Consider the following 27,989-nt stretch of genomic DNA (forward strand, 5'->3'; position numbering starts at 1 on the left):
TATGTGACTTTTATTAACTTTTATTTACTTAGGCCATCTGTGTTTGTCCTATTTGGTTTGATCCAAATAATGCAGAACAAAGTAAACTGGGGGTGAAGGAAGCACTGGTCTGTGTGGTTTGAACTGCGTATTCATGTACCTGTCTCCGTGTTTCCACATTTACATATGCTGCCTGGGTTCCCTTAAGTTTATAAGTATTTGAAGCACCTCACAGTTCCCCTGCCAGTAAGAGATGTTATTTTTCAGAGGACGCACACAAGTCTCGCACCTGGGTCACATAGCGATGAAGAATCGTGACCAGTTTTTAAATACTTAATGAGCGTAAATAATAAGCAAACAAATGGAATATTTTAAGGAAGAATGGTTAAAAAATGTTTTTTAACTTCCCAAGTTTTCTCTATCACCTGCCTAAATGTTTTTTCTCTCTCGCTCTCTCTTTTTTTTTTTTTTTTTTTTCCAGATGACTAATTTGAACTGGGGTTAGTAGTTTTTTTTTCCTGGCCTAGGTCAGGCGTTCCGCTTTTGGCCCGAAAACCTCATTCGTCAGATGTGAACGATAAGGGGTTCAGCCTTTTAAAAGAGTAAACTAATTTAAAAATTTTCATCATACCCCAGCTTTCCAAACTAGTAACTATCCTTGGTAACGGTGTGAGTTTGCTTTTTGTGAGGTCGTTTCTGGTGAGAAGTTTGGCTTCTAGCACCTCTGAGATGGGTTCTGTAGAAGAGTATATTGGATGAAAGTTTTTTGGTATTATAAAATTATATGGATTATACTCTAGTTGTAAATAGTTTGATTTAAAAAGATTAAAAATAGGTATTTAGTTCTGATGGTATTTTGTGAAATGAAAACTTGCCTTTTCTCTGATGGAATTGGATTCCGCATAAAAATCAGATTTCTGTGTTGATCTCACGTTAGTGAAGTCTGCTTTTTTTTTTTTTTAATAGAAGTTTACACTCTTCCTTGAAAAAAATCCTGAGGCCTACCTTCAGTATTCAGTTTAATTTTTGCTACCTTTTAATTTGAGTTAAAAAGCATGATGTGTTTGAACTGTTTTGAACTTACTGATAGAATATGTGTATTTAGTGATCCTGTTTTTGTGTCCAAAACCATGGTGCGTTACTTCAATTAAAACAATTTTGTTTTAATATATTTTAGTGAGCAGCTTATAGATAGAAAGCACTCCATCAGAGTCTTTGGACCAAACCCATCAGTTCATGTTTATTCATTGTCCTTGAATTAAGCTGCTTTGGGGTAATTATTTATAAAATCACTCTTTTTTTTTTTTTTTTTTTTTTTTTTAGAAGAATTAAACTCACCAATAGTTAGAAACTTGTGAAAATTAGCTTTTATGATTTTATGGACATACTGAGATTGCGATCCCCCCTTGCTAAATTGATGCTGATCTGTAACTGTCGCAAAGCTATTACATTATGGTATTAATATCCAGCACAAAGCAGTTAAATAAAATAAATAGCATGTTGTCTTTATCTCCAAAGGCATTATATTGTACTTCTAGCAAGTGCGCCAACAGAAAAACAGCGCCTAGAATGGTGAGTATAAGATTAGACTTATCAGAAAAAAATAAGCAAAAATCAGATAGCTACAGAGCACAGTAGGAGATGGGAGGAGGTTGTGCTCCCATCCAGTTTGGTTTGATTCATAAGCCGAGCTTTACTACTTGAAATGGAAGTAGAGGGATTTGGGGATCCATACACCATTTGCGTTTTTATTTCCCTTATGGAGATCCACGTATCATTAACTGTATATTTAAGGTGCTTTGTTTTAGTGTCCTGATTTTTATCCTTTAAATATTTGCGGGGATGTCTCTTGTAACCTTCTTAGTTTGAAATGTGGCTTGGTTCTCCTTCCTCAGTTTTTGCATCAGCATTTTTGGTTAGAGCATGAGACTGGTTTTATCTGTGGACGTTCAGATGGTTGAACTGCTCTCACATGTGTTTAAGTGTGAACTTCCTGTTACTGCTTTGCATAAACATACTTGACTTTGTGCATTTTATTTTATTTTTTAAATTAACCAGAATTTTCATTAATACTAAGTGACATTTGTTCAGGGTGGGCTTGGTGGAATCAAAAATCCGAATCCTGGTTGGAAGTTTGGAGAAGAATGAATTTATTACACTGGCTCATGTGAATCCCCAGTCATTTCCAGCACCCAAAGAAAATCCTGACAAGTAAGCAGTCTTCTAACTTAATCTAGTTTCCTCCTCTCCCTTTCAGCTTTTACTCATAGAAGCTTTTTATAGTCGATTTTTAATAACTAGAGTCCCTATTCCGTTGATCAGATAAGGCACAAAACCAATTTGAGATTTATAGTTTAGGTTTTCCGCATCAGAAACCTTGAAGAGAAAAACTATTTCTTGAGAAAAATCAATGCTAAAATAAATTGTTTTCTCTGATAATAGTCTAATGATGAGGTACCTATTAACTAATTAGAGTTCAAATTATGCAGATCTGCCTTTTAGCATTTCTTTACATTTCTCCCCCCCCCCCCCCCCCACCTTACTGTGCGGTGCTTGTTAGAATAGCTGCTATACCAAATATGTCTTGCTGTTTATCTTAATTTTTTAAAAAAGAACATGCTTTCATTTGACCTCGCAAAAATCCGATTTGTGATGGATTCTGGAACATTGAGAAGATCTGTTAATAAAAGGCTCATGTTTTTCTTTTAAGGGTCTTTTATAGGTCAGTTTCTGGTTCAGTGGTTGCTGTATTATTACTCATACAAAATCTACTTTGCTTTATACTTTGTTGCATTTGGAACGTGAAGGGAGATTGAGTAGCGAGCTTTAAAAAAATAAAGTAGCATTGGGGCGCCTGGGTGGCGCAGTCGGTTAAGCGTCCGACTTCAGCCAGGTCACGATCTCGCGGTCCGTGAGTTCGAGCCCCGCGTCAGGCTCTGGGCTGATGGCTCGGAGCCTGGAGCCTGTTTCTGATTCTGTGTCTCCCTCTCTCTCTGCCCCTCCCCCGTTCATGCTCTGTCTCTCTCTGTCCCAAAAATAAATAAATGTTGAAAAAAAAAAAAATTTAAAAAAAAAAAATAAATAAAAAAATAATAAAGTAGCATTAAAGAAAGATTGAAAAATAGAAGTAATTGATCATTTGAGATTATGCTGCAGTGGTTTAGCTGTTATTTTGATTTGTTTATACAGGTTATTTCCTGTTGCAGTCCTGTAAATGAGTTGTATATTTGAGCTTTTTATAATTTTTTGTTGCTGTAATCTAAATTACTAAAAGACTGATATTTTCAGTAGATTATTAAGTCTACGGATAGAGATTCAAAAGTAGCTGAATCACCCATTGTTCCTGTTGTTATGCTGTAGTCACATTATTGTCCATGCCACGTTTTTGATTGAGTTGTAACATTTTAAGGAATGTATGTTAAGTTCTAGTTAAATTTTTATATCTAGAATCACCTTTTTTGTTTCAGATTTTTCTAAAATGCATTATTCCTTTTCCCTCTTCAGTTTGAACATAGTTTTTGTACTTTGGTACTTTTGGGTCGTTAATGTTGGTCGTCAGCACCCTGTTTATATAGGGTCAGGGTTAGGGGCGGGAATGACAGGCATGGGGGAGGGCTTGGAGTAGTGATCCGGTTCGGGTTTAGAACTTAGTTTGCTTATACATTTGTATCCTGTTTTCCCACGTACCTCAGATTGTAACCACATTGATAACATTTTCATGAAATAAACTAGTAACACTTTTCTTACTTTGCAGGGAAGAATTTCGCACGATGTGGGTGATTGGGTTAGTGTTTAAAAAAACAGAAAACTCTGAAAATCTCAGTGTTGATCTCACCTATGATATTCAGTCTTTCACAGATACAGGTATATCTCTACTTGGATGATCAAAACCCATAACTTGCATATTTGAATTTGTCTTCATGCATACCATAGCGATATTTGCAGTAACTGTTAATTTACTTGGGAATATTGAACAGTGGTTATCAAAATAATCTTAATGTTTTTGGATTAGGTATTAGTTTTGGTCATGTCTAAGATAAAAATGATTTTTTCGTATTGTAGATTTAAAGTTAAGGAGGACCATTTAAAATTTGTTCACAATTACTTATAAAATTGGATGCCACTTGAGTATTGATTGTGTGAAGGACTGAGTCTGTGTCTGACTGCCTCAGTGATCTTGAACTTTAGACATTTTCAAAGCTAGACATCTGGTAACTTGAGGAAATTTTATTCTCTGTGTCAAATAATAGACTCCAGTGTTGATTCATGGGTAGAGAATAGGGTGATTAGAGCTACATTTCACATTAACCTGTACCCTGAGATAGAAGGTAGTCCAGTTTAACTAAAGTGCACATGGTGGGTGTAGTTCACAGAACCTAAGGCTGTTCTGTGTGTGTGTGTGTGTGTGTGTGTGTGTGTGTGTGTGTGTGTGTAGGTGCACAACTTTCCAAGAGGATGGTGAATACACATGGAGAGAGTGATGAGTAGGGACTCTTTTTTTCCTCTTACACATCTCCTTTTCTCCCCATTAAAAAAAATTTAGTGTATGTCATTTTCACCTGTCCCCAATAAGGAGTTTTCCCCTAAGAACCTTCAGCTGTAACATTAAACATTTTGTACCTCCTTAGAGGAGAGACAGAAATCGGTCCAGTTTGTTAAAAAGTCAGTATCGTACACTAAGTGTGAAGAAATGAAAGGAAAAGAGTGTGTCTTTCGGTGTGTAAATGCTCAGGTGTGGTGACTAGGAGGCAGACTCAAGTAGTCAGGTGATTACACGTATGTGTAGAATCGCCAGCAGCGTGACATCTGTGAGTTCCTGCAGGTGCTCTCTGTTGTGACCCAAGAGACCGCCAGCGGCAGGATTGCCATTGGTGACACAGCGGCTAAAGTTTCCAGTAAATTGAAAGGTGAACTCTAAATGAGACACCTGGTAGTTGCCTTCTTGAAAAATTCAGATTAAAAACACTCTGTTTCTTATGTAAAATTGAGCTGATTTCTTGGTTCAAATAATCGGTAAGCAAGTTTTTCATTTCTAGGGATGTAAGTGGGATGTGGCACATTTCTTTATTGTGGGGAACATTGAAGGGTATTTAGTGTCCCTGGCAGTGGTAACCCTTAATTGCTGTGACAACGAAAACATTCCTCCACATTTCTTAGCATGTGCTTTGGAGGGTGATAACTTCACTTGCTGAACACCGCAGAATGTTTTTTTCCAAAGTAAAAATTCTGATGTCGACTTAAACTATTTATAAACTAACAAATCATGTAGAGATACTTGAATTAGAAAATTGGTTTTGTGCATTTCATCTAAGTTTAGCTGTTTATCAAAGATTGTGCTAATGAACCATCAAGATTTTAAAGGACTTGTAGTTATTTTGGGAAGGAAGTGTTTAGTTTTCCTGTATCTTGAAACATTTTAATGGAATACTTGGTGAGATTTTCTCAGAAAACAAGTTTAATATGTTCAGTACTCCAATTCTTAACTTCCAGTCTCTTCCACCTTCTCTTCAGATCTTTTTAATCTCAGGTATTGGCAACTATATGCCTGTATTTGTGCAAGCTAGAAATCTTGGAGTCCTCCTGGGCTCCTGTTTTTCTCATACTTGATACTGATGCATGAAAAAATCCTTTTGCCTCCACTTGTAGTATTCATTGAGATTCCTGCTACTAATTGCTATCTCTGTTGCCGTCACATCAGTCCAGGCCCTTTGTCATTGCTCTGTTGTATTACTGCCGTTAGTTACTACAGTTTCCCCGGCCTGACCTCGCCCAGCTATTAATAGAATAATAGCTATTTTCAGTCAGCGTCCAAAATGATACTAAGCCAGATCATGTCTCACCAGCTTAAAACCTATAATGGCTACCCGTCTCATTTGGAATAAAAGTCTCAGGCCTTCCTTTCTGTGGTTTGCAAGCTTTTACTTGATCTGGCCTTCTCACTATGCCTCTGGCCTTGTTTCCTGTTGTAAGTTCAGAATCCTTTATCCATATATCTCAGGGCCAGGAAGGTAATAAAGTTAGTAAGTAAGATTCCTAGTGGGGACTGGACGATGCCTGGTATTTGGTAGTCCGAGACAGGAACATTTCTGCGGGGAACTGTTTGGTATTTGCATTAAGTAAGCGAAGGTAGAGACCAAATAGCCACACGTTGGTAGTTTAGATCAGGGTGTGTTGTTGCCATGTGACTTCTGATGCCCATTTTAGGAAAAACTTCTGTGTTGGGCGCTTTGGGGATTTTAGAACTGCTGTTAAAGGACTTTAACTTTTCCTTTACTTTTCCTTCCCTCCAGTGGCCTTTTTGTGGTTTCTCAGACATTCCCAAAGTGAGTCCTTGACATTGGCTCTTCCTGGAATGAATGCTGGTCCGCCAGTTACTTCTTTACTTTCACTTGGGTTTCCAGGCTCGTGTCCTCTCACTTTCCAGGCCCAGCTTCTCTCTTCGTCTTCCCTACTCAGTTTCCCTCTGTAGCACTCTCATCATCTGATACGAAATATTTGTTACTTGCTTTTTTTCCTATTTATTGTATTGTCACTATGAGAATGTAGACTCCATAAAGTTCTTTTGGTCTCTTAACTCTTTTCTATGTCCCCCATGTCCGGAACAGTGTGATACAGTGTAGGTGCTCAGTAAATACTCGTTGTATGACTGAGTGAATTGATTTTTCCATTTTGGGATTCTCTGGAACTTAGGTGGATTAATTTATTTGTAGCATTTTGTTTTTGTTCCTGTGACCTCTATTCAGTTATTTCTATAATAGAACATGTTGCTACTTGAAGTCTTTTTTCTGCAGATTCTTGAAACGCTGTGTTTAGGTGTAGTTAATAAGCTTGACTTTTGCTACATTTGTTACATAATTGGGCTAGAGTTGTAAATTATACTGGTAGCACAAAAGGGTATGGGTTTTAGAAACTCCTTTTGTCCAGTTCTGCTGTTTCTTAGAGTTACTCTTTAAAGTTACTGTTTTAAGGGGCACCTTGGTGGCTCAGTCGGTTAAGCGTCTGATTTCAGCTCAGGTCATGATCTCGTGGCTCGTGGGTTCCAGCCCCGCATCAGGCTCTGTGCTGACAGCTCAGAGCCTGGAGCCTGCTTCCGATTCTGTCTCCCTCTCTCTGCCCCTCCCCCCACTCGTACTCTGTCTCTCTCTCTCTCAAAAATAAACAAACATAGGGGCGCCTGGGTGGCTCAGTCGGTTAAGCATCTGACTTTGGCTCAGGTCATGATCTTGTGGTTTGTGGGTTCGAGCCCCGTGTCGGGCGCTGTGCTGACAGCTCAGAACCTGGAGCCTGTTTTGGATTCTGTCTCCCTCTCTCTCTGCCCCTCCCCTGCTCCCACTCTGTTGTGCGCTCGCTCGCTCTCTCGCTTGCTCTCTCAAAAATAAATAAACATTAAAAAAATTTTTTAAATAAACATAAAAATAAAATTATTTTAAGAGTATTGCACTGGAAGAATTAGTATACTTTGTGCTTTTATTCATTATATACACCTTGTGGTGATAGAGTTTGCTCAGGCAATGGAACTTGTCAGATCATTTTTTTGCCTGATGGTTTTGAAGTTTTATGTACAGTATTGGTAGAAGAAGATCCCTACTTAGAATAGCTTCTGCTGGGTGAGTTTAACTGCCTTTATTAAAATGTTGCTATTTCTTGTAACAATTTCCTAATTGTGTAGTTTATAGGCAAGCAATAAACAGCAAGATGTTTGAGGTGGACATGAAAATTGCTGCAATGCATGTAAAAAGAAAGCAACTCCATCAACTACTACCTAATCATGTTCTTCAGAAAAAGAAAAAGGTAAATTTAGCAAGTACTTAACAAAAGCGTTACTGACATAATGTTTTTACTGTATTCAGCCTATCAGTTACTCAGCGTTTAGAATCAGTAAGTCACACACATGAAGTAGATCACAGCAGGTGAAAAATCTGTTCTAGGGAGCAGCTCCATTATGTGAAACCTTGCTTCCGGTCAAGTTTCTTGCATGTACTTGATCCAGACCTCACACAGACATGGAGATGCTTCTTTACCCTTATTTGATATACACGTATATTCTCTTTTCAAAATTTTCTACTGTCCATTTACTATCCCACCTATAGCAGTACCTGATTTCTTTTCCTTTAAAAAGTAGACAAATTAGGTAAATTGTGGATCAAGTAAATTCTGTGGCTTGTTATAAAAATGGCTTTATTTTGTTAAGAATTATATATGTATATTGCTTAAAAATTAAGTTGTGGAGTATGAAAATCACAAGCAGAGCTGACCAGAATTAATGTTTTGTAGTTTATTGTTCTGGGAATGGTGCTTCCTGTTGAATAACTTATAGCTGTGTTTTTCTCGTTTGGACTTCTAGAGAATATATTAGAATTTTAGTGCAGAGATGACAATTAGATTTTTAACGTTATATGATTTCAAAAATAGACGGCTTATTTCTGTAACAGAATACTTAACACACTGCCGTGAAAATAATTGGACTAGAGCTATATGATATTAATATGTTTAGTTAGAAAGATGCAGACGAATATGTACTATTTAATAATTTTATCTAAAGTTTGCAAGTTTAAAAATGTAAAATGACATATTTTTTAAGAGAGAATAGGAAAGAAAAGTCTGTTAGAGAATGATGGCCACCACTTTTCAGAGTGATGGTTGGTCATCTGGGGCTGGGACAGAGGACGAAGCTAACACACAAAGGGCTTCAGCATCATAAGGTTTTGTGTCTTAGAGCATAGCGTTTATTATGGTACAAGCATCTGAGCCAAGGACGAGACTTTGTGGGTCAGCTGGCTCGATTTCAGGTTTCACGGCCTCCCAGCTGTGAGACTCGGGCCAATTCTGGAACAAACGTCATGTTTTTGATTCGCTTTTTCTCTAAAATGGAGATAATATTTTTATCTACCTCGTTAGGTATTTTGTAAGGATATTATAGGTACTCTGTGCTTGGCACATAGTGAGTGCTCATACTTGTTTCTGTTGTTATCATCATAACTTTGGGGGCAGAGGTACTTACTTGCCCTTTTATTTTGGTCTAAAATGCAGGTGTAAAAGACATTTTCATTTCTAAAATGGCTTACCACAGTAAAGCCTTTATACGGCTTGTCGTTCTCTTCTCAGCCTGATGCTTTTTTATGAGTTAACTAAGTAATATCTAGAAAGTGATAAAATGTACTGCTGTTATTTCAAGCCATTTTATTTGTTTAATTGTTATAAAGCATACATAAAGTTTACCAGTGAATAATTTTATTTTTAAACTAAAGTGTCAAGTCAGACATTTGTCTTCTAATTGTCCCTTGGTGTTATTAATGAGTTTTAACAACTGCACTTAAATATGTATTTACTGCATGTAAAAATACGTAAACATTTTACTCATTTTCAGAAGTGAATGTAAATATAAATAGATTGTTTTTCTTTAACACTTACTTCCATTAAAACAGCTATTTATAACTGAGGTAATTAGATTTTCCAGGACCCTTGGTTCAGATTACCTTTTAAATTAAAATTCCTATCTAGGGGTGCCTGGGTGGCTCAGTTCGTTGAGTGTTGGACTCTTGATCTCAGCTCAGGTCTTGCTGTTAGTATCGTAATAAGTTCAGGCCCATGTTGGGCTCCGGGCTGGGCATGAAGCCCACTTTAAAAAAAACCAAACCAAAAACCCCTCCTACATTGATACTTGGAGCAACTAAAGTATAGTTTAAGTAAATTTTTTTCTACTTCTTAAAGTTTTATCTACTTACACATAATCATCTGGAATTTGAAAAGAATTATGAATGATCAGAAATTTATTATTTAGTCCAGACATTGTATTTACCAAATAAAGCTTAACTATAATCTTATCACCCAGTAACAGCTACTCTTCAGCATTTTAGTTTTATTTCTATATAGACCTTTCAGTGCACATATGTAACCTATACATGCATATTTTTAAAAGGTTTTCGGTGATACTTGCCTTTTGTGACCTCCTCTTTGGGTGCTTATTATGTATCCAGATTACATTATATTACAAATACTATGTGGCTGCTTAGTATTTCTTCGTATAGCTATGGTATGCTTATATCTGTCCTTGATTTGACATCATTTGGGTTATTTCTAGCCACTAGTAAAATAGTATTTTCTTGTTTTTAGAAGTATCTAGAAATCTAGATCCATGAAGCTTTTCTTTTTGACTCTTATTAATACCATCCTTTTATAAACTGCTATTTGCAAAGCACTGTACAAGTGTTTTTCTGTATTGGATACTACAACAGTCTACAAGTATGTCTTTTGTAGGAGAAACAGAGTGGCTAAAAAACTTGCCCAAGGTTGTAGAGTTAGCAACATGACTTGAACCTAGGTTTCTCTCCTTAGTATGTTCTGTCTTTATCTTTTATTGGAAAGTTTCGATAGAACCTTTATGATTTCTTGGCATTGAAGTCTCTTGCCAAATTTGGTATAGATACAGAGGCAAAGCAGAGCAGCCGTTTTGTGTTCAGACCAACCAGTTAAAACCTCCACGTTCACAGATCATCCTCAGCAGTGGCCTGTTGTCTCATAGGTATTTTGATCACCTGGTCAGGCAGGTAACTGTAGAATTGAGTGTAATTTACTTCCTGTACAAATCTTTGGTGGAGAGTGAAATTGGTAGCATTTTTGTGTAGGAAAGATGCTCATTAGAAGATTTGTTTCACAACGCAACTGACTACGTGAACAAGTGGCATTCCTTTCTCTTCCTCTCCCTTCTGCCAAATCTCATCTTCCCCGTTTGATCAGTCACTAGAGAGCACACGCACGTACGCACATACACGTAAATGGTGTATGGGTTTTTGTCAACAGTGCAATCCTTTCCATTAAAATGTTTCTGTAGAGGGTGCCTTGGGTGGCACAGTCTGTTAAGCATCCGACTGTTGAGTTTGGCTCAGGTCATGGTCTCATGGTTTGTGAGCTCAAGCCCTGCATCAGGCTCTGTGCTAATAGCTAGTAGATTTTTCTGTCTGTCTCGCTCTGTCCCTGTCCTGCTTGACCATGTTCTCTCAAAATAAATAAATAATACCTTTTTAAAAAAGAAGGAAAGGAAAAACAATTTAATAAAATGTTCCTGTAGGTAAATGAGCACCAAGGTTAAAAAGTATTCTGGAAAAAAATAGAAGCTGAAGAAACTCCATTTGATATTGCAATACTATTGATTGTAGAAAGAGAAACCTAAGTAGTTTAGAAATCAATTTTCGTCCCATAGAACCATTCATAGTTTAAGTTTTATTTTGGCTTTCCTATATTAAATAACCTTTTTGAGTGCTTTGATTTTTGAGAAGCAAGACTAGCATTAGGATTTACATGTGGATATTAGGTTTCACTTTCACAAAATTTATTTTCAGAGGAAAATTTATACTAGTGGATGTATCATGTTAAAATTCTAAGTTGGCGGTCAGAGCACTAGAAGTTCTTGCTTTGAGAGAAGCTCATTTATTTACAAATGTTTAGAAGTGGCGCTACACTGTACTTAGTTGATAATTTTTTTGAAATTACACAATTTTATATTCATTTCAGAATAATTAAAAATTGATTTAAAAATTGCTCATAAACCCAATAACCAGAGATCCTCGTTGCTAGTACTGTGTTTATCATCTAGACTGTTTTCCTAATACAGATGTCTGTGTGTCTGTGTATATTCATAGTCCTCTGATTTAAGGTCCATCTGTTGCCACACGAGAGGGCTTTTTAGTGCGCAGCGTGTCTTAAGGACAGTGTGTACGTTTAGTTTTGCACCGTTTCTCCTGTTTTCTCCCGTGGAGGAACTGTCTTGTGGTCCGAGGCCTCTTGGAGGCCAGCAAGTGTACATCTCCCAAATGTTTGCCTTGTAAGTCAGCATGACACTTCTGGTTTTTCCGGACCTCATTCCTTTGTACTTTCTAATAGAAATCATTTATCAGAGTAAAAGATGTTGGTGTTTCAGAGATCTGGCTAAAATAAAGATACGTTTGAAATATATTTCAAATATTTAATTTATCTAATATTTAATTTAAAATAAAATTAAAAGTATTTAATTTTACTAATTGCAGCATTCAACGGAAGGTGTCAGATTGACACCTCTCAATGACAGCAGCCTCGACTTGTCTATGGACAGTGACAACAGCATGTCTGTGCCTTCACCTACTAGTGCTATGAAGACCAGTCCATTGAACAGTTCTGGCAGCTCTCAGGGGTAAGGCAGACGAGGGGATGAAGTGGAGTGGCTGTTGACTAAATACATTTGATGGATTCTCTCGTTAAAGTCATCTGTTTATTTTTCCCCATCTTCTGACTTTTTTTTTTAAATTTTTTTTTCAACGTTTATTTATTTTTGGGACAGAGAGAGACAGAGCATGAACGGGGGAGGGGCAGAGAGAGAGGGAGACACAGAATTGGAAACAGGCTCCGGGCTCTGAGCCATCAGCCCAGAGCCTGACGCGGGGCTCGAACTCACGGACCGCGAGATCGTGACCTGGCTGAAGTCGGACGCTTAACCGACTGCGCCACCCAGGCGCCCCTCTTCTGACTTTTTTAAAAACAGCAATTAAACTTATTTTGGGGAGGAAGTAATTATTTTTGTCCTGTTGTGTCGTACTTGTATTCCGTTTTTGGAACAGGTATGTCTTCATTCAGATACGAATGAATGTTAGCGCCGTCATCCCTCAAGTTTCCGACACAGATAGTTCCTGACTTTCGTGGTTCGACATTTTTTGACTTTATAATGGTGCAAAAGCAGGACAAAGTCAGGAAAAACCATGCTTCGCGTTTTGAATTTTGACCCTTTCTGGGACTAGCAACATACTGTGTACGATAGTCCCCGATGACTGGCACCAGCAGAGAGCCCTGAGTCACAGGGTCAACGGCCGGTACCCAGACAGCCATTCTGCACCCATGCAACCATTCTGTTTTCCCTTTGGTACAGTATTCAGTAAATTACAAGAGATATTCAGCACTTTATTATAAAGTAGGCTTTGTGTTAGGTGGTTTTGTCCAATTACAGGCTAACGTAAGTGTCCCGAGCATGTTTAAGGTAGGCTAGGCTAAGCTATGACGTTTGGTAGTTGGTTATGTGTATTAAATAGATTTTCGACTTAAGATATTTTCAACTTATGATGGCTTTAGTGGGATGTACTCCCAACTTAATCCAGAAGGAGCTGTATTGAGATATCTGCTAACCTTCAGTGAACTGTGTGGTGTGCTAAGGAGAACGGACAAGAGAGAGAAAACCACCTTTCTGTCCTGGAGCTGCTTCTATATGTGCAGCAGGAGAACATACCTATGAAAATATTAGGGGTCTCCTGAAGGAGGTGAAGATCTCTGTGGGCTGGTTTTAGTTACAGGAAACTTTTTTTTTATATATAAGTGGGAGAGGGGCAGAGAGAGAGAGAGACAGAGAAATCTCAAGCAGGCTGTGCTCTGTGAGCACAGAGCCCAGCACAGGACTTGATCCCACTAACTAACTGTGAGATCATGACCTGAGCTGAAATCAAGAGTCTGGTGCTGAACCAACTGAGCCACCCATGCACCCCTAAATATTTTTCTTACGAAAGAAAGACATGGCTATGGTGGCAAAAATTAGAACACAAAAAGCCATATTTATTTTTACTTCTGTAATTTCTTACGGTATATCCTTGCAGAGTCTTTTTTTGTTTGTTTTAATGGAAATAACTAGGGTATCTTCGAAGTGAGCTGTTTATGGTAGACTTCTCAGGTGCTGCTAATGTTTTTAGTTGTGCCGATCATTTTGTTAATTAATGAGTTGATACTTAAAACTTGAGCAGTTTTGTGAATGCGTGTTATATTTCATATTTTGTATTTTAAGAAGCAGTTTTAAATATCGGATTGCTCGTTAAAATATAACCAATGGCAGAGGTGGAGGTTAGGATGATTCTTTGGACAAATACTCAGTAGGGGAGATGTAGACGTGCAGTCAGATAGGGTCACTTTTCTTCTCTTGGCCTTTGAATGCGTGCTGTGTTTTTAGGCTAATTGTGCACGGTCTGAAGACTTCAGGCACGAACATGGATTCTAAATCTTGTAGTTTTAAAAAAAAATTTTTTTTTTAATGTTTTTATTTATTTTTGAGACAGAGAGAGGCAGAGCATGAGCAGGGGAGGGGCAGAGAGAGAGGGAGACACAGAATCCGAAGCAGGCTCCAGGCTCTGCGCTGTCAGCACAGCCCGACGCGGGGCTTGAACTCACGGACTGTGAGATCATGACCTGAGCCGAAGCCGGAAGCTTAACTGACTGAGCCACCCAGGCACCCCTAAATCTTGTAGTTTTAAAAGCACTTACCCATTTGTAGAGTCTTAATTTCCAGGGATTTTTTTTTCTTTTTTTTAAGTTTGAGTGTTCTTCCCCGCCCCCCCCCCCCCCCCCCCCTCTGCCACAAAGAAGCAGACGTTTTAATAAGAGGTTTGGGGTTTGTATAGAAGCTTTTGTACTTTGAGTTTGTGCACATGTATGTAAATAGGCATACATACTAAGTAACTTCAGAAGTTTTAATATTAGTTTCTTACATAATAGTAATCTTCTGTAAGTAACTTCTGGATTTTAAGTTATAATTGTATATTTGCTTAGCAAACTTGGAGCATTTATTTATTTATTTTTTTTTTCCCCGTTTATTTATTTTTGGGACAGAGAGAGACAGAGCATGAACGGGGGAGGGGCAGAGAGAGAGGGAGACACAGAATCGGAAACAGGCTCCAGGCTCCGAGCCATCAGCCCAGAGCCTGACGCGGGGCTCGAACTCCCGGACCGCGAGATCGTGACCTGGCTGAAGTCGGACGCTTAACCGACTGAGCCACCCAGGCGCCCCACTTGGAGTATTTATTATACACTAGCCATTTTGCTAGCTATTTCTGGGTTTCTCCTGCATCTGTGGTGCTTCTCTGGCCAGCTGTCCCTTTCTGTTTAAGACACTAGATGTGTGTGCCCTCTCCACAGTCCTGTGTCCTTGTCGTCTTCCTCGGTGGGGGAAGGGGGGGGACGGGGAACCCCTGTGCTTGTTGATGTCTGGGCTTCCCTGTACCGGTGAACTCTCCAGAGCTTTAGTGAGCTGACTGCTCTGGTTGCACCTGAATGTCATGCAGGCACTGAAACACAAAGTCCTTTTGTGTTGCCGCCTTGTCCTGGCGTCGTTGTTCCACGGTTGGCAGAGAGAGTGACAGTCTTTACAGAGGACTTTGTGCTTTGGTTTTTCTTCGGGGGGGGGGAGGGGGGAAGTAATTAAAATGAGATTATTTAACTACGATAGGATTGATTTGAGACAGAAAAGTTGAAGAGATAGGAAAGTAAAGGATGAAGGGTTTGAGTTTGCTGAGATGACAGGAGGCAGTGGGATCCAGAACCTAGAAGAGGAGGGATGGCTTTGAAAGCCTTTGTTGTTTATCTGGGTCACTGGGTGGTCTTTTAGGGTGTTATGAACCCTTAGATTTTGTAGGCAGAAACTACAAAGTTTCTACCTTTGTAGAAAGGTAGAAATAAGAAATTTCTTACTTCTTATTTATAGCGTTTGACAGAGTTTTCTTATACCCCACATCAGTTAAGTCTGTTTCCCCAAATCAGATACGATCAGGTTTGTTGTTGTTGTTGTTGTTGTTGTTGTTGTTTAAAACTACCCTGTCTAGGGGCACCTGGGTGGCTTGGTTGGTTGAGGGTCCGACTTCGGCTCAGGTCATGATCCCTCGGTTTGTTAAGTGTGAGCCCGTGTCAGGTTTTGTACTGGCAGCTTGGGGCCTGGAGCCTGCTTTGGATTCGGTGTCTCCTCTCTCTGCCCCTCCCCCACTCTCGCTCTCACCCCTTCTCTCTGTCTCTCTCAAAAATAAACATTAAAAAAAGAACTGTCCTATCTAATATGCTAGTCACTAGCCACAAGTAGAGATTTAAATTTATTAAAATCATATAAAATTATTCCTTCTTTTGCCAACCATGTTTCAAGTGCAGAGTAGCTACATGTGAACAGTGATTACCGTAATGGACAGCACAGCTCTAAGGGTTCTGTGGGACAGCACTGCTCTAGAATGTCTGTGTGCTTTTGGTTGTTGGCTACATTTTATCAAAGTCAGTTACTGATGTATATGTAGAAGTAAAACTAAAGAATCATTTCCTTTAGAAAATAACTTCGCATATTAAATTTTGTTATGGAATTTTATATTTCACTGTTTTCTCTTTTCTTTTCTTTTCTTTTCTTTTCTTTTCTTTTCTTTTCTTTTCTTTTCTTTTCTTTTCTTTTCTTTCTTTTAGCAGAAACAGTCCTGCTCCAGCTGTAACAGCAGCATCTGTGACCAACATACAGGCTACTGAAGTTTCTGTGCCACAAGTAAATTCCAGTGAAAGCTCAGGGGGTAAGGTGATGGGGTTGACAGGCTTGAGAATATTTACACTGTATTTGGTTTTATCCTTCGTTTTGCAAGATGGCTTTATTTGTTGATTAAGTTGCCTGAATTCAGTTGTTTGACACTGTCGTATAATAGTGAAATAAAATTCAGAGACCTAAATAAAGCTTTACTTGTACCTTGCTGTTAATATGATTTATTGTAATTTTTGTGTGTTCATGTACTTGACCTTCTTAGGTACATCGAGTGAAAGCATTCCTCAAACTGCCACACAGCCAGCCATTTCACCACCACCAAAGCCTACGGTCTCCAGAGTTGTTTCTTCAACACGTCTGGTAAACCCACCACCTAGACCTTCAGGAAATGCAGCAACAAAAATACCTAATCCTATAGTAGGAGTCAAGAGGACATCCTCACCTCATAAAGAAGAGAGCCCCAAGAAAACCAAAACAGAAGAGGTATCTATATATTAGTTAGCCATGGGAATACCAGCCTGCGTATTTTAAAATCCGGTGGAAGAAAATCTTTGTGAGCCAAAATTGAGAAGCAGCAAGGAAGAATGCTTTAGAAAATCTTTACATAGCACTTTAGGGCCATAGTCTCTCTTCACCCTTCCTACTCCTCCCAGTGACAACCTCTTCCATAAAGCTGTGCCTCTCATTTACAAGTAGCTTGTCTCGTCCATAATACAGTGTAGCATGGGCTTCCACGTCAGTCATCCTAATTTATTATTCTCTTGTAACTCTATCTTTTATGTGCGCTAATCCTTCGATAGCGCCTTTGGACACAGCTCTGTGATTGAAATGAGTTTTGGAGGTTCTTAAACTGTACTCGGGATTATAGGGTTACTAAATTTGATAGGTTTTCAGGGAATTCTTAGTGAATGAGTAACCAAAAGTTGCCAAGTCCGATTAACTTTGAGACCTTGGATGACTACTTCCTCTAACCTTCAGGAAATTTTCTAGCAATACTCTCATTTTTTTATAAGTGGCCAGTTTGTTTACCTTGTCAGGGTCTCCGTTTAGGAAAACCATTGAAGTGCGCATTGTTTTGGTGTGGGTCTGAAAATATAAAATAGAAGTAAGTAGCCTTGTTACACAATATTGTTGCTCCCTGGAGTCACTCTCTTGTTGTTTTGCTATTAGCGAGACAAGACATCAATGCCCCCAGAGGTGACACTCCAGAAACTCCCAATTTCATTGTGACTTTTGGCTGATAAGTTGTTACTTAGGAGTTTACTCATTTCACCAAAGTTTCTTTAGAAGGGGGGGGGGGGCGGAATCTGGATTTTCTCAAGGGAATGTTTTAATCTGTACTAGTGAAAAATGATTGTATCTAATTTGTAAGTGTTCTGTTCCCCAGCTTACTCTGAAACCTTTTGTTTTAGGTTTTTGGTTTTTTTTTTTTCTTTTTGAAATAGTCATTATTAAGTAAATATGAATAATGTGATGAATTTTGTCACCCTAATGATGCTAAATGAAGAGTGAATATATTATATCCTATCTTACAACACGCATTCCGAAAACCCATCTGCCTACTTACTTCTTAAGGCAGTGATTTTCGGTGTTGGTTGTACATCAGAATTTTTCAGCGTTTTTCCCCCGCTCCTGGTACAGATTTTATGGAGGCCTCCAGATACCCTGAATCAGAGATTCCGGGGGTTAGGCCCTGGAATCTTTTCAGGAAAGCCCGAGTGCTCCAGGACTGTCGTGCAGCAACCTGAAAATGTGCCAGTTCTGGTCGCTCCACATTCTGTCTGTTGGTGCTTGTTTGCAGTTGGCAGAGCATTTCAGAATTCATGTTTCCTTTTATCTTAGTAAAGTATATTAAGCATAACTCTAGATGCCTGCTCATTCTGTGCCCTCACTGTTAATGGTTTAATTCTTTTAATGGCTCCCTGAGAGCTCTGACTCCCTGTGTCTTGGCACAGTGTTTGTACTTCGGTTTGCACTTACCTTGGTAGAAAACACTCCTGTTTCCTGTCTAGTTAGAGAGGCAGTAGGAACATAGAATTATCGCACTTGGTATGGGAAATTCCAAATACATACCCAAGAGAATCATTTCATGTACCCATTATGTGGCTTCAGGTATAAGGGACTCTGCCAGTTCCTATACCCTTAATTCTTCATCCTTTTCCATTTCCCTTTGTACTTGGGTTATTTAGATTCAAAATCCAGACATCATGTCATTTCAGTAGTATTTTTAAAATCCTCTAAAAGGTAAGGATTACAAAAAACAGCTTAAACAAAATAAACCTAACCCGCTTAGAAAAATGAAATTCATTAATACCGTATATCTAGTCAGTGCTCACATGCCCCTGATTGCATCATCGTTGATTTTTTTTTTTTCTTTAAAAGTCTTTATTTGTTCCAGTCTGGAACTAAGTAAGATCTCTGTGTAGCGATTGAATGATGTCCTTTAAGTATTCTTTAAAATACAGATTTCCCTCCCTTTTTTCCTTGCAGTTTTTTGTTTTTGTTTTTGTTTTGTTTTCTTAGGTTTTCTCACAGTCTAGGTTTTGCTTATGGAAATTCCATGGAGTTGACTAACAAAAACAATTTTACAATATAAAAGAGATCTTAGGTTATCTCCTAGACTGATCTCATTTCCTGGAAGAGGAACTTGAGTTTCAGTGGCTTTTCCGTTTATAAAGCTAATTAAAGTCAGAGTTGGGATTAGAACCCAGGGCTAAGTCTCATGGTGCTAAAGCAGAGGATTGTTATGAATATACTAATTTTGAAGCTCTCCTAAACCAGGTGTTTTATTCTGTTAGTGAGTACTTGATATTAGAAATTTTAGCAAACCAGAAAGAAACCACAGGTCTTAATAGTATACTAACATGCATTGAGACGGGAGGGTTTCAGGAATTGTCAGGGAGTTTACGTCTGCTTAATTTGCATCATATGCAAAGGCTTTACAAATACATATAAATGGTAAGAATGGAATGTAAGATAAAAATAGAAAAATGTTTGACCCAGATTATATGGTTCAGTGATGCTATATATGTATTTTTAAACTTACGGAAAATTTCAAACATGAACAAAATTACAACGAACAGTCCTGTTTATATCACTTAGCTTCAGCAGTTGAGCACCTCATGGCCAGCCCTCTTCATCCACACGTCTGATTCCTTCCCCATTGTTATGAAGCAAATCCCAGGCATATCATTTCAGCCAGAAATATTTCTGTGTATAGTAAAGGTCAAGACTTCTAAAAACACAACTACAGTATATTATTACCACATGTGTGCGTGTATTTGTATGTGTGTACACACACACACCCCAGTATAGTTGCCAATATTAGCAATAATTCTGAAGTGTTAACATATCCAGTCAGTGTTGAAATTTGCCCAGTTGTGACACATTACTGTTCTTTAAGTTTGTAATGTTTGCAGGATGCAGATAAGGTCCTTATTGGAATTGGTTTATATTGTTGTTAAATCTCTCCCACTCATAGAAACTCCGTGGTTTCTATGTCTTGTTTTAAAGCCACATTTAAAATTAAAAGTTCGGCCAGTAAATACAGCAGAGAAGTTAGTGTTAAAAAATAGTTTTTCTTAAAAAAGTGACATTAATTGCAAGTGACTGCAGGAACCGGAAAGTACAGTAACTTTTGACTCCTCCTTTCCCCCCTTTACCAAAAACGAGTTGGTTTTGAATAGAATTAGAATAAATTAAAAAATTAAGACCAGAAGAGAGCACTCTTCTTCAGGATGTTAATAAGTTTTACTAAGCCAGGGGGATTGTGTGGTTAATTAAGTTTGGGAAAGCTAAAGAGGTATTCCTTCTTGAACTTCTCAGAATCTTTTATGTGCCAATATATGCGTGAATCTCCTAAAAAGGGGGCGGAGGTGGTGTGATAGTGTTCAAGTTTGTAAATTATTTGATCAAAGAACTCTTTTTGTTCTCTTCCTTACAAAAAATATTTTCTGAAACTCGTGGTTTTGGGGAATGTACTTAGGTGGTATTGATCAACAGTAACAGTTTTCTTCATATTCTTTTTAAGTTTGGAAGATACTGAAGCCAAATTAAATATGTACATTAAAATTTTTTTTCAAGTGAGCGAGTAATCTATTTTAAGGCCATAATTGATCTTACAGGTTAAATTATTTTATAATTTATTTTATAATTTATAATTTATTTGAATTTTAAAAAATTAAATTTTTTTTTATCAATTAAAGCATTGATTGGCAAGTAATCTAAATTTTTCATTTTAGAGAATAAAGCTTTTTTTTTCAAAAACAGGATGAAACAAGCGAAGATGCTAACTGTCTTGCTTTGAGTGGACATGATAAAACAGAAACAAAGGTATATTAATTTAGCCTTGGAATACATACACGATTAAGAGTACAGAAGATGTGCTAAAAATGTCTCTAGAATATTGTACTGTCTTTTGTTCTGTAGGCTTTAGGTTGTTTGCAGTATTGTTTTTAGAGAAGTGTTTGTCCCTTTTGAATGTTAATTTATAGTGCTGAAATTGAATTTCTCAAATGTGTGAGCTCCTTACTGAAGGCACAGTAATCTGGGTGGACCCTGAGTGGAACAGCGGGACGAGTGAGACATGTTCGGTACCTTTAAAAGAACTTATAATCAAGCAGAGAAGATAGGAGGTAGATGCAACTAATCACATTACCAGAGAAGATCAAAGTAATGGAGGCTGCAGGCGTGGTGAGGGCAGGAGGGCAGGAACGGTGGGCAAAAAGAGGCTTCGTAGAAGGACCATGTATGAAGTGTTTGAGGCGGTTCTTGAAGGGTATATAGGATTGGGGGCATGACGAGAAGTGAGAAGGTCATTTCACGATTGGGGTGTGTGCGTTTAGAGAATGTCTTTGGCAGAACGTTTTAGCCTGAGCCTTCTGGGGTGCGTGGGGCTTGAGGCGAGGTAGATGAGGTGAGAGAGAGTGGTTTAGCCAAGCCATATTAGACTTCGAACGTCTTTTTTTTTTTTTTGAAATTGGAATGTACTGAAGGCTTTTAACTTTTTCCTTGTATTGTAGAAAATTTGGAAACGCTTTCCCCAAATTATTCCCATAATTGATATTTTAGCATGTGTTCTTTTGATGTCTTTATAGAATTTATTTGGGCATACGTGCCAGTGCCTTCTACCTTCCAACCTTTACTCTGTAAACCAGGAAAAACTGTTCCTGTGATTACATAATTCACAAAATATTAACGGCTGTTTAGAATGCTGTCTCAAAGCCATTACTATATTTTATTCAACCAGTTCCCTATTTTTAGCGATTGTTTCTGTTAAAAAAAAAAAAGTTGCTCTTTTCTATTGTCCTATTGACTGTAGCTAAATACCTGGCACCCATTTATGTTTATTAGAATAAATTAACGAAAGGAATTACTGAGGCAGATCATACACTTAATTTTAAGACTTATAACATTTTGCCAGTTTGTCCTTCCGAAAGCCTACACTTCTTCCATTTCTGTTACCTACACCCTGTTTACCCCTTTCTGTTTCGTAAGAGAAAATTGCCATTTCATTGTTTTTTTGTATATGTTGTTTTGTAGAAATTCAAATATTTATGTTTATTTTCATCTTTGTGTGTATATATGTATTATTTTGCTTTGTGCACACCTTTAAAAAAGTTCAGAGGAATGACATGGTTCGCCCTGTCTTTTCTGATAATAGAGTAGATCAGTGCATTAATTATTGAGGAGGGGAGGAGAAACCAAAAAAAAAAAAAAAAAGAGAGAGAGAGGGAAATGTTTTAGGGACTTTTTTTTACTTTTAATTAAAGGTGTGGGAGCAGTTTTTGTCCTTTTGGGTAATTTTATTTAATAATAGTAACTGGGTTTTTTTCACATAGCTAAGAGCTTGGGTTTGTATTATGTTAATTACTGTCTGGGCAACATTTCATAATGTGCCTGTGTGCATCTTTAGTGATTATTTTCTTCAGATGTCCAAGTTGGAGGTAGTTGGAAAGTCATGAGAGATTCCGACCATGCCTATAGAATTTAAGTAGACAAGTAGAAATTTATGTGTATCTGAAATGATGAAGGAGCCTACGGCGAGGCTTACTAGATGAGTTTGTAATGTAGTCCCATCTTTCTCTTGACCCTCTTGTCTTCCAATTTGTCTTCTTTATTAGCCACCAAACCCAGTTATGTTCTTTTATTCTTTTTTAAGTCTCTTTCCTCCCCCGTCCTCTTTGTCTCACAGGAACAACTTGATACAGAGACAAGTACAACTCAATCAGAAACTATTCAGACAGCGGCTTCTCTGTTGGCCTCTCAGGTACTAAGTGCAAAAAGCAAGGAGAGTTTTATAAATGTTGTTAAGATTAGTGGGGTATAATGAACTAAAATGAGCATATGCCAAAGACCCTTAAAATTATCTTTGTGACAGTAACTACTTGTATCGTAGCATAAAGCTAGAGCACTGGATTTAATGGGACCGTTCTTTGCACTGTCCAGATGCCGACTCCTCCCTGTGTATATTATTTGATACTGCAGATCATTTAAATCCTCAGTAGTCACAGGATGCAGTATTCTTACAGAGGTTTTCTTTATAGGTCAGAGTGAATTTTAAATTATGGTAGAACCAAAAACCATTCTTTGTGGATCTTTTTGTGAGGTTGATAAGTTTGTTTGTTTTTTTTTAATTTTTTTTATTTTTAAAATGTGTTTCTGTCTCACATTTTACTTCTGATTTTCAATTATTAATTTAATGTAACCCATAATTCTTTAAAATTATTTTTTCATTTGTCCTAGAAACTCTCTCTGTGGCAGTCCTTGCATACAGTAGGCACCTGGAATCTTTTTTTAAATAGTGATTTGGGAACCTTCATTTTGTTTGTGAAACAATTGTTCAGATTGATTCTACTTCAACATCTAGGTCACACTCTGACACGAAGTAAATATTTTCTTTACGTGCACATTGAGCTGGTGACCCTCGGGAGGTCGGTGTTGCTCACAGCAAAGCTGCTGAGCTGAGGCAGTGGTATTTCGCTGCTTTGTGAGGTTCAGGGTTATTTTAATGTGATAATGTTAAAATGTGTTTTTGCTGACCATTAGCCCTCATAGCCTCTAAAGAGAGAACCGTCGTGTTCACTTTCTGGAATGTCTTTTATTTCCATAACTTTTATCTAATAAAAAGTCGGGGTGGAGGAAGTAACTAAAACAGCATTAGGAAATGTGCTTGGTACTGATACGTGGACAAAGCTGTTCAGCAGTCGTGAACTCCTGGGATGCAATTTGCATGTCTTTTGGCCTCTGCTGCACTACTCTGGAGAACGGTTCTCATAGTTGTGCCTTACTAATAAGTTCATCCCTATCATGATCAGTACTCGTGGGTGTTTGCCTTTTTGGGTATATTTATGAGGGAGTAAAACTTACATTCTAATGTAAACATTCCTAGAGCCATTGAGAGAGAAAACACCCAGTTATAAAAAGAGTGATTATGTAGATGACAAGGAAGTACATCCCTTTATTTGGTAATAGAAGCGGTGTCTGTCTTTCTGGGGAGAGGATTATAATGTCGTAGCTGTGTGTAACAAAGAGTCCTTACTTCTTTGAGATAAACTTGAAATACAGACAAAATGTTAGGATCTCTGGGATCTGCTTCCAAGTAAGCTGGGGGTGAAGGTGAGAGAGGGGTGGTTGGCTCTGGTTGGGCAGCCGGCGAAGGTAACGGTCAAGTGGGGATTCATCGGCTAACGTGCTCTGCTTGTGTGGATGCCTGGAATTTCCCATAATAAAACACTTAAAAATTTATCTCTGTTTTTGAATGTTAACAGAGGCTTGTGATTTAATCCTTTTTTGACATGAAACTTTGCTAAAATTTAGAGTAATTAAATTCTGGCTCAGCTGTATCGATTTTTACAATTTTTACGGTCAGAAAATGATAAATTGACCGGTAACTGCTGCTCCTGTGTAGAAGGTGAATTTTAAGTGTTCTCCCACATGGGGGTGCTCCAATACCAGTTAATGCTACAGCTCTTAGTGCTATTTCGAGTAAATATAGTTCAACGTGAATTTAATAACGATATGACAGGTCATTCTTAGAGCAGCGTGTTTATAAATCTGTGTTTTAAATTACTTACGAGTTTTCTGTGTATTGCTAAAATATGCCTCCTTTATTATTTGAAAATTTCTACAAGTGTGGAACAAATCATTTCACAGTAATAGTCGTGTTTATTTGCACCTCATTTTTGTTTTTCTTAAAATTTTTAATACGTCTATGGTAAGGTCCCATCCATTTCTTAGAAAGTAAAGCAGTGGAAAGTAAATCTCGTTTTTAAGTTACAGTGCTTTGAACAATGTTGTGTTCTTTGCTTTCGTTCTCAGAAAACATCCAGTACAGACCTTTCTGATATCCCTGCTCTCCCTGCAAATCCTATTCCTGTTATCAAGAATTCAATAAAACTGAGATTGAATCGGTAAAAACAACCTCAGGGGTCCATAAACAATATCTGCCAACTCAACCTGTTGTCTTCAAATGCTAAAAAAGGAGAATGGAGGGTACAAGACTAGACATGACTGAAAATGGATTTAGGTTTTTTTTGTGACCTCCCTTACTGGGCTAATCAGCACTTGATCGGAAGTCCAGGTTAGTATGTGAAGCCAGGAGTACTATTATTATTGTGTTAGCAACAGTTACATTAACGATTTCAAAAAATTACTGCCTTTAAAAAAAAGAAAAAAAAACACCTCAAGCTATATTTGTATCCATAATCGACATCTGGATTGGGTTTATGTTTGATGCATTGTTTGGAAAATTGGCAATACAAACTGGCATAAGAATTCCTTGTTCGATGATGCACTTTTATGTAATTTTTTTATTAGAAAGGAGAACTAATTTTAGATTTTCGGCTTGATGGATTTTCATTTTTTTCCTGAAAACTTCCCTTTACCATTAGTCTGCAAACTGGATACTGTCGTGCGGTGGTATCCTGTTCTACTTGAGGGAAAGGGTAAGAGTACGTGTCGTTCAGTCCCTGTGCGGGAGCTCGAACCCTTACAAATGAAATGTCAATCCTAGGGTGTATATTTGACATGGAGAGAATAATTAGGAAATAGTTGGTTTTGATGGGGTCATGATTAAGAAATGATATATTGGTTTTATTTATAGAATTGTTCAGAGTGCATACAAATCAGCGATCAGCCAGCGACTGTGTTTCTTTGAGCTTGTTAAAGCTCCACGTTTCTTTTGCCTTCAACCTGTTTGTCTTTGAAACAAAGCTTTTTGCTCCCCGCCCCTTTTCTTTTCCCTTTCTGCTTGTACGCAGTAAGGTAGAACTTGATTTCATAAAAAACAAAATGCCAGTATTTTCTTAAGCCATGATGTGAAACCAATGATCCTGTGGCCACATGGCACAGAACACTAAATTTTGGTCCCGTGGCTGAGACTTGAGGGTGACTAGAAGTCATGCCTGTGGACTGTGACGACCTGTCTCGGAAGGCCATTTGATCTCTGAGTATGCGGAATTTTGTACACTCCACGGAACTCTTCTCTGTAGTGAAGTTGATTTTCAATTTTAGACATGTGGGCAAAAAGGCATTTTCTCCAAGAATTTTAAACTAATTTTTATTTTTAAACGGTTGACCGAAATTTGTCAGTAAATTTTACATGTAGAAACATTTTAAAAATCATTTCTAGCAAGCACTTGGCATCTAGTCAGCCCTCTACTCCTTTTTCATTTTGTCTCATCCGATCAGTAGATTAGGAACTCCTTTCTTTAAAGAAAATAAATCCTCATAATTAAGCAGCAGAATATCCGTCTTCACGAAGTATGAGGGATGCCAGATGTTGATAAACTTAGTTACACTTTTCTTAATCTGGACAAAGCAAACCTAACAGATTTTTCTGATGAGCATGTTTTATGAATCTTCCATTGTGCTCCATTCTATCACATGTGCATTTTTCATGTTAAACTGCAGTTACTTAAACTCTTCCCCTATCCTTCTAAATTAATTTTCCAAAGTTGGAGTGTAGTCTTTCCCCTTAGGCTATGCATTAATGGAGGCTTTCTTTTCACCGTACCTTATAACGTCTAGTAGACCGTGTTTCCGCTTCCCACATCTTCGCTCCGCACAGTCACCTTGCCCTTCCTCCCGCCACCTAAGGAAAAAAAAAAAAAAAAAGATGGTCATGCTAACAGGTGAAGTGTACAAGGTGTCTGTGTGTTTTGTGTAGCTTCAGAGTTAGACTGAAATTGCCAGGCACAGATTTAGTCTTGTCATTTTGTTTACACATCGGGGGAAAACAATTCAGTTTATTAAACGTTTCATGTAACTGCACCCAAGTTTTGCCAAGCTGGAAACTTGGACCTTTTCTGTGTAGTGACTTTTTAATTCTAGTTTTCATAACCTGGAGATCAGACTGTTGCTTTCGCATGATGTATGTAGTGTCTCATGACTGGAGTTTGCTTTGTTTTATAGTATCTGTACTCCTTGTATTTTTCAAGAGCTATTTTGTAAACAGATGATGTATTTCTCCATTGAAAACACAATAAAAAAAAAAACAGCACAATCCCACAGTTGGCTGGTTTCTTCGGACTGACTTGATTTCTTTTGTTTTTTCAGCGATACATTGGTTATACTTACAACTTTATGGGACGGCTGTCAGCGAAGATTGGCAAAGGAGTTTACTTAGGTTACCTTGACAAAGGATTTGCTTCTTGTTAACGTATGCTTAGCAGTGGCAGTCTAGTAATGATCGGTACCTTATATAATCAGTATTTTTCCTATAAATGATCATTATAAGGAGGAAAATGTGAATATAGTTACTATTAATTCACTCTCAGCTGCCCCACTGGCTACAGTATTTGTGTACGTAGACACTATACCTCTTCTGCATATTTGTCTCAATCGTGTGGACCGTGTACTGCTGATGCGTTTCTTTTCCAAAGCTGTTGGTGTTCCATGTGATCGGTCCTCTGTCTCTCGTGTCAGCAGGTGGCGCTGTTGTTTTTCAGTGACTTGAGGATTCTAGACCACAACCAGCTGAGATCTCCTGTTTCTCATTTTACTAAACCCAAACCAGATACTGCTTCTCTTAACCCCCCCAAATGCTCAACGTTGCATACTGAAGTCGTGGGGTAAGAGGGAACTGCTTCGTATGTTTCTAGTGGCCCGCTCTTGAGTATGGCTATCTTAAGTGCTTCTAGGGGAGGGGCGGACCTCCCGAGGTAAAAGCCGTTGTTCTCCCGGACACGCATTTGTGTGTATTTCGTTCCTGAAATTCCAAATCCTTATACCTTTATTATATACATCTATACATCTTATGTGTGTGTATAACAATTTACGACTGCAACACGGGATAACTTCTTATTAAACTTCCGGGGCTGTTCAGTAAAAGGGAAAATACTGTAAAAATTATCCTTGACTCCGTTGTTCACACCTACAGAATTGAACTTGCTGGACTTCTTGTACCTAGACAGACACTTAAACATGGGACTGGATATCACACTTCCTGACTTTGGTCACCTACGTGGACTTTGGGCTTTTCATGCATCTTGCTGAATTAGCAAAATACGTGAAAGTTGTGTGTTTTGTGGCTCTGGGTATATTCTGGAATAAAGTTTGTATTTTTCTAATTAACACCTCTGTGTTTTTCTCCACACAGAAAAATGTTTTAGAGCTCTCTGCGTAGTATTAGTTCTGGCTGCAGTCAAGGTGGCAATAAGTGATCAGCAGCTCCAAGTAGCAATTGGTGTATGAAAGGGTAAATCGTTAATATACACAAGCTTGT

The 27,989-nt window shown here is 38.0% G+C and overlaps 1 protein-coding gene across 16 annotated transcripts in view; it reads left to right on the top strand.

The window, feature by feature from the left end:
• PAPOLA (poly(A) polymerase alpha) overlaps positions 1–26,773 on the top strand; it is a 63,168-nt gene extending 36,395 nt beyond the window's left edge. For 3 of the 16 annotated variants that reach the window (XM_045452013.1, XM_045452011.1, XM_045452026.1), the window contains 10 exons: positions 1,498–1,551; positions 2,071–2,190; positions 3,734–3,843; positions 7,649–7,770; positions 12,003–12,145; positions 16,198–16,298; positions 16,527–16,747; positions 20,534–20,596; positions 22,458–22,532; positions 24,584–26,773. In XM_045452013.1, the coding sequence (XP_045307969.1) occupies positions 1,498–1,551; positions 2,071–2,190; positions 3,734–3,843; positions 7,649–7,770; positions 12,003–12,145; positions 16,198–16,298; positions 16,527–16,747; positions 20,534–20,596; positions 22,458–22,532; positions 24,584–24,679 (1,105 nt within the window). In that variant the 3' untranslated portion in view covers positions 24,680–26,773. The remainder of the gene's footprint in view (positions 1–1,497; positions 1,552–2,070; positions 2,191–3,733; positions 3,844–7,648; positions 7,771–12,002; positions 12,146–16,197; positions 16,299–16,526; positions 16,748–20,533; positions 20,597–22,457; positions 22,533–24,583) is intronic. The other 13 variants (XM_045452014.1, XM_045452012.1, XM_045452020.1 and 10 more) reach the window with 7 other exon arrangements.
• The last annotated feature ends 1,216 nt before the right edge of the window (positions 26,774–27,989 follow it).

The sequence above is a fragment of the Leopardus geoffroyi genome, chromosome B3 (assembly GCF_018350155.1).
Source record: "Leopardus geoffroyi isolate Oge1 chromosome B3, O.geoffroyi_Oge1_pat1.0, whole genome shotgun sequence".
NCBI classification, from domain to species: domain Eukaryota; kingdom Metazoa; phylum Chordata; class Mammalia; order Carnivora; family Felidae; genus Leopardus; species Leopardus geoffroyi.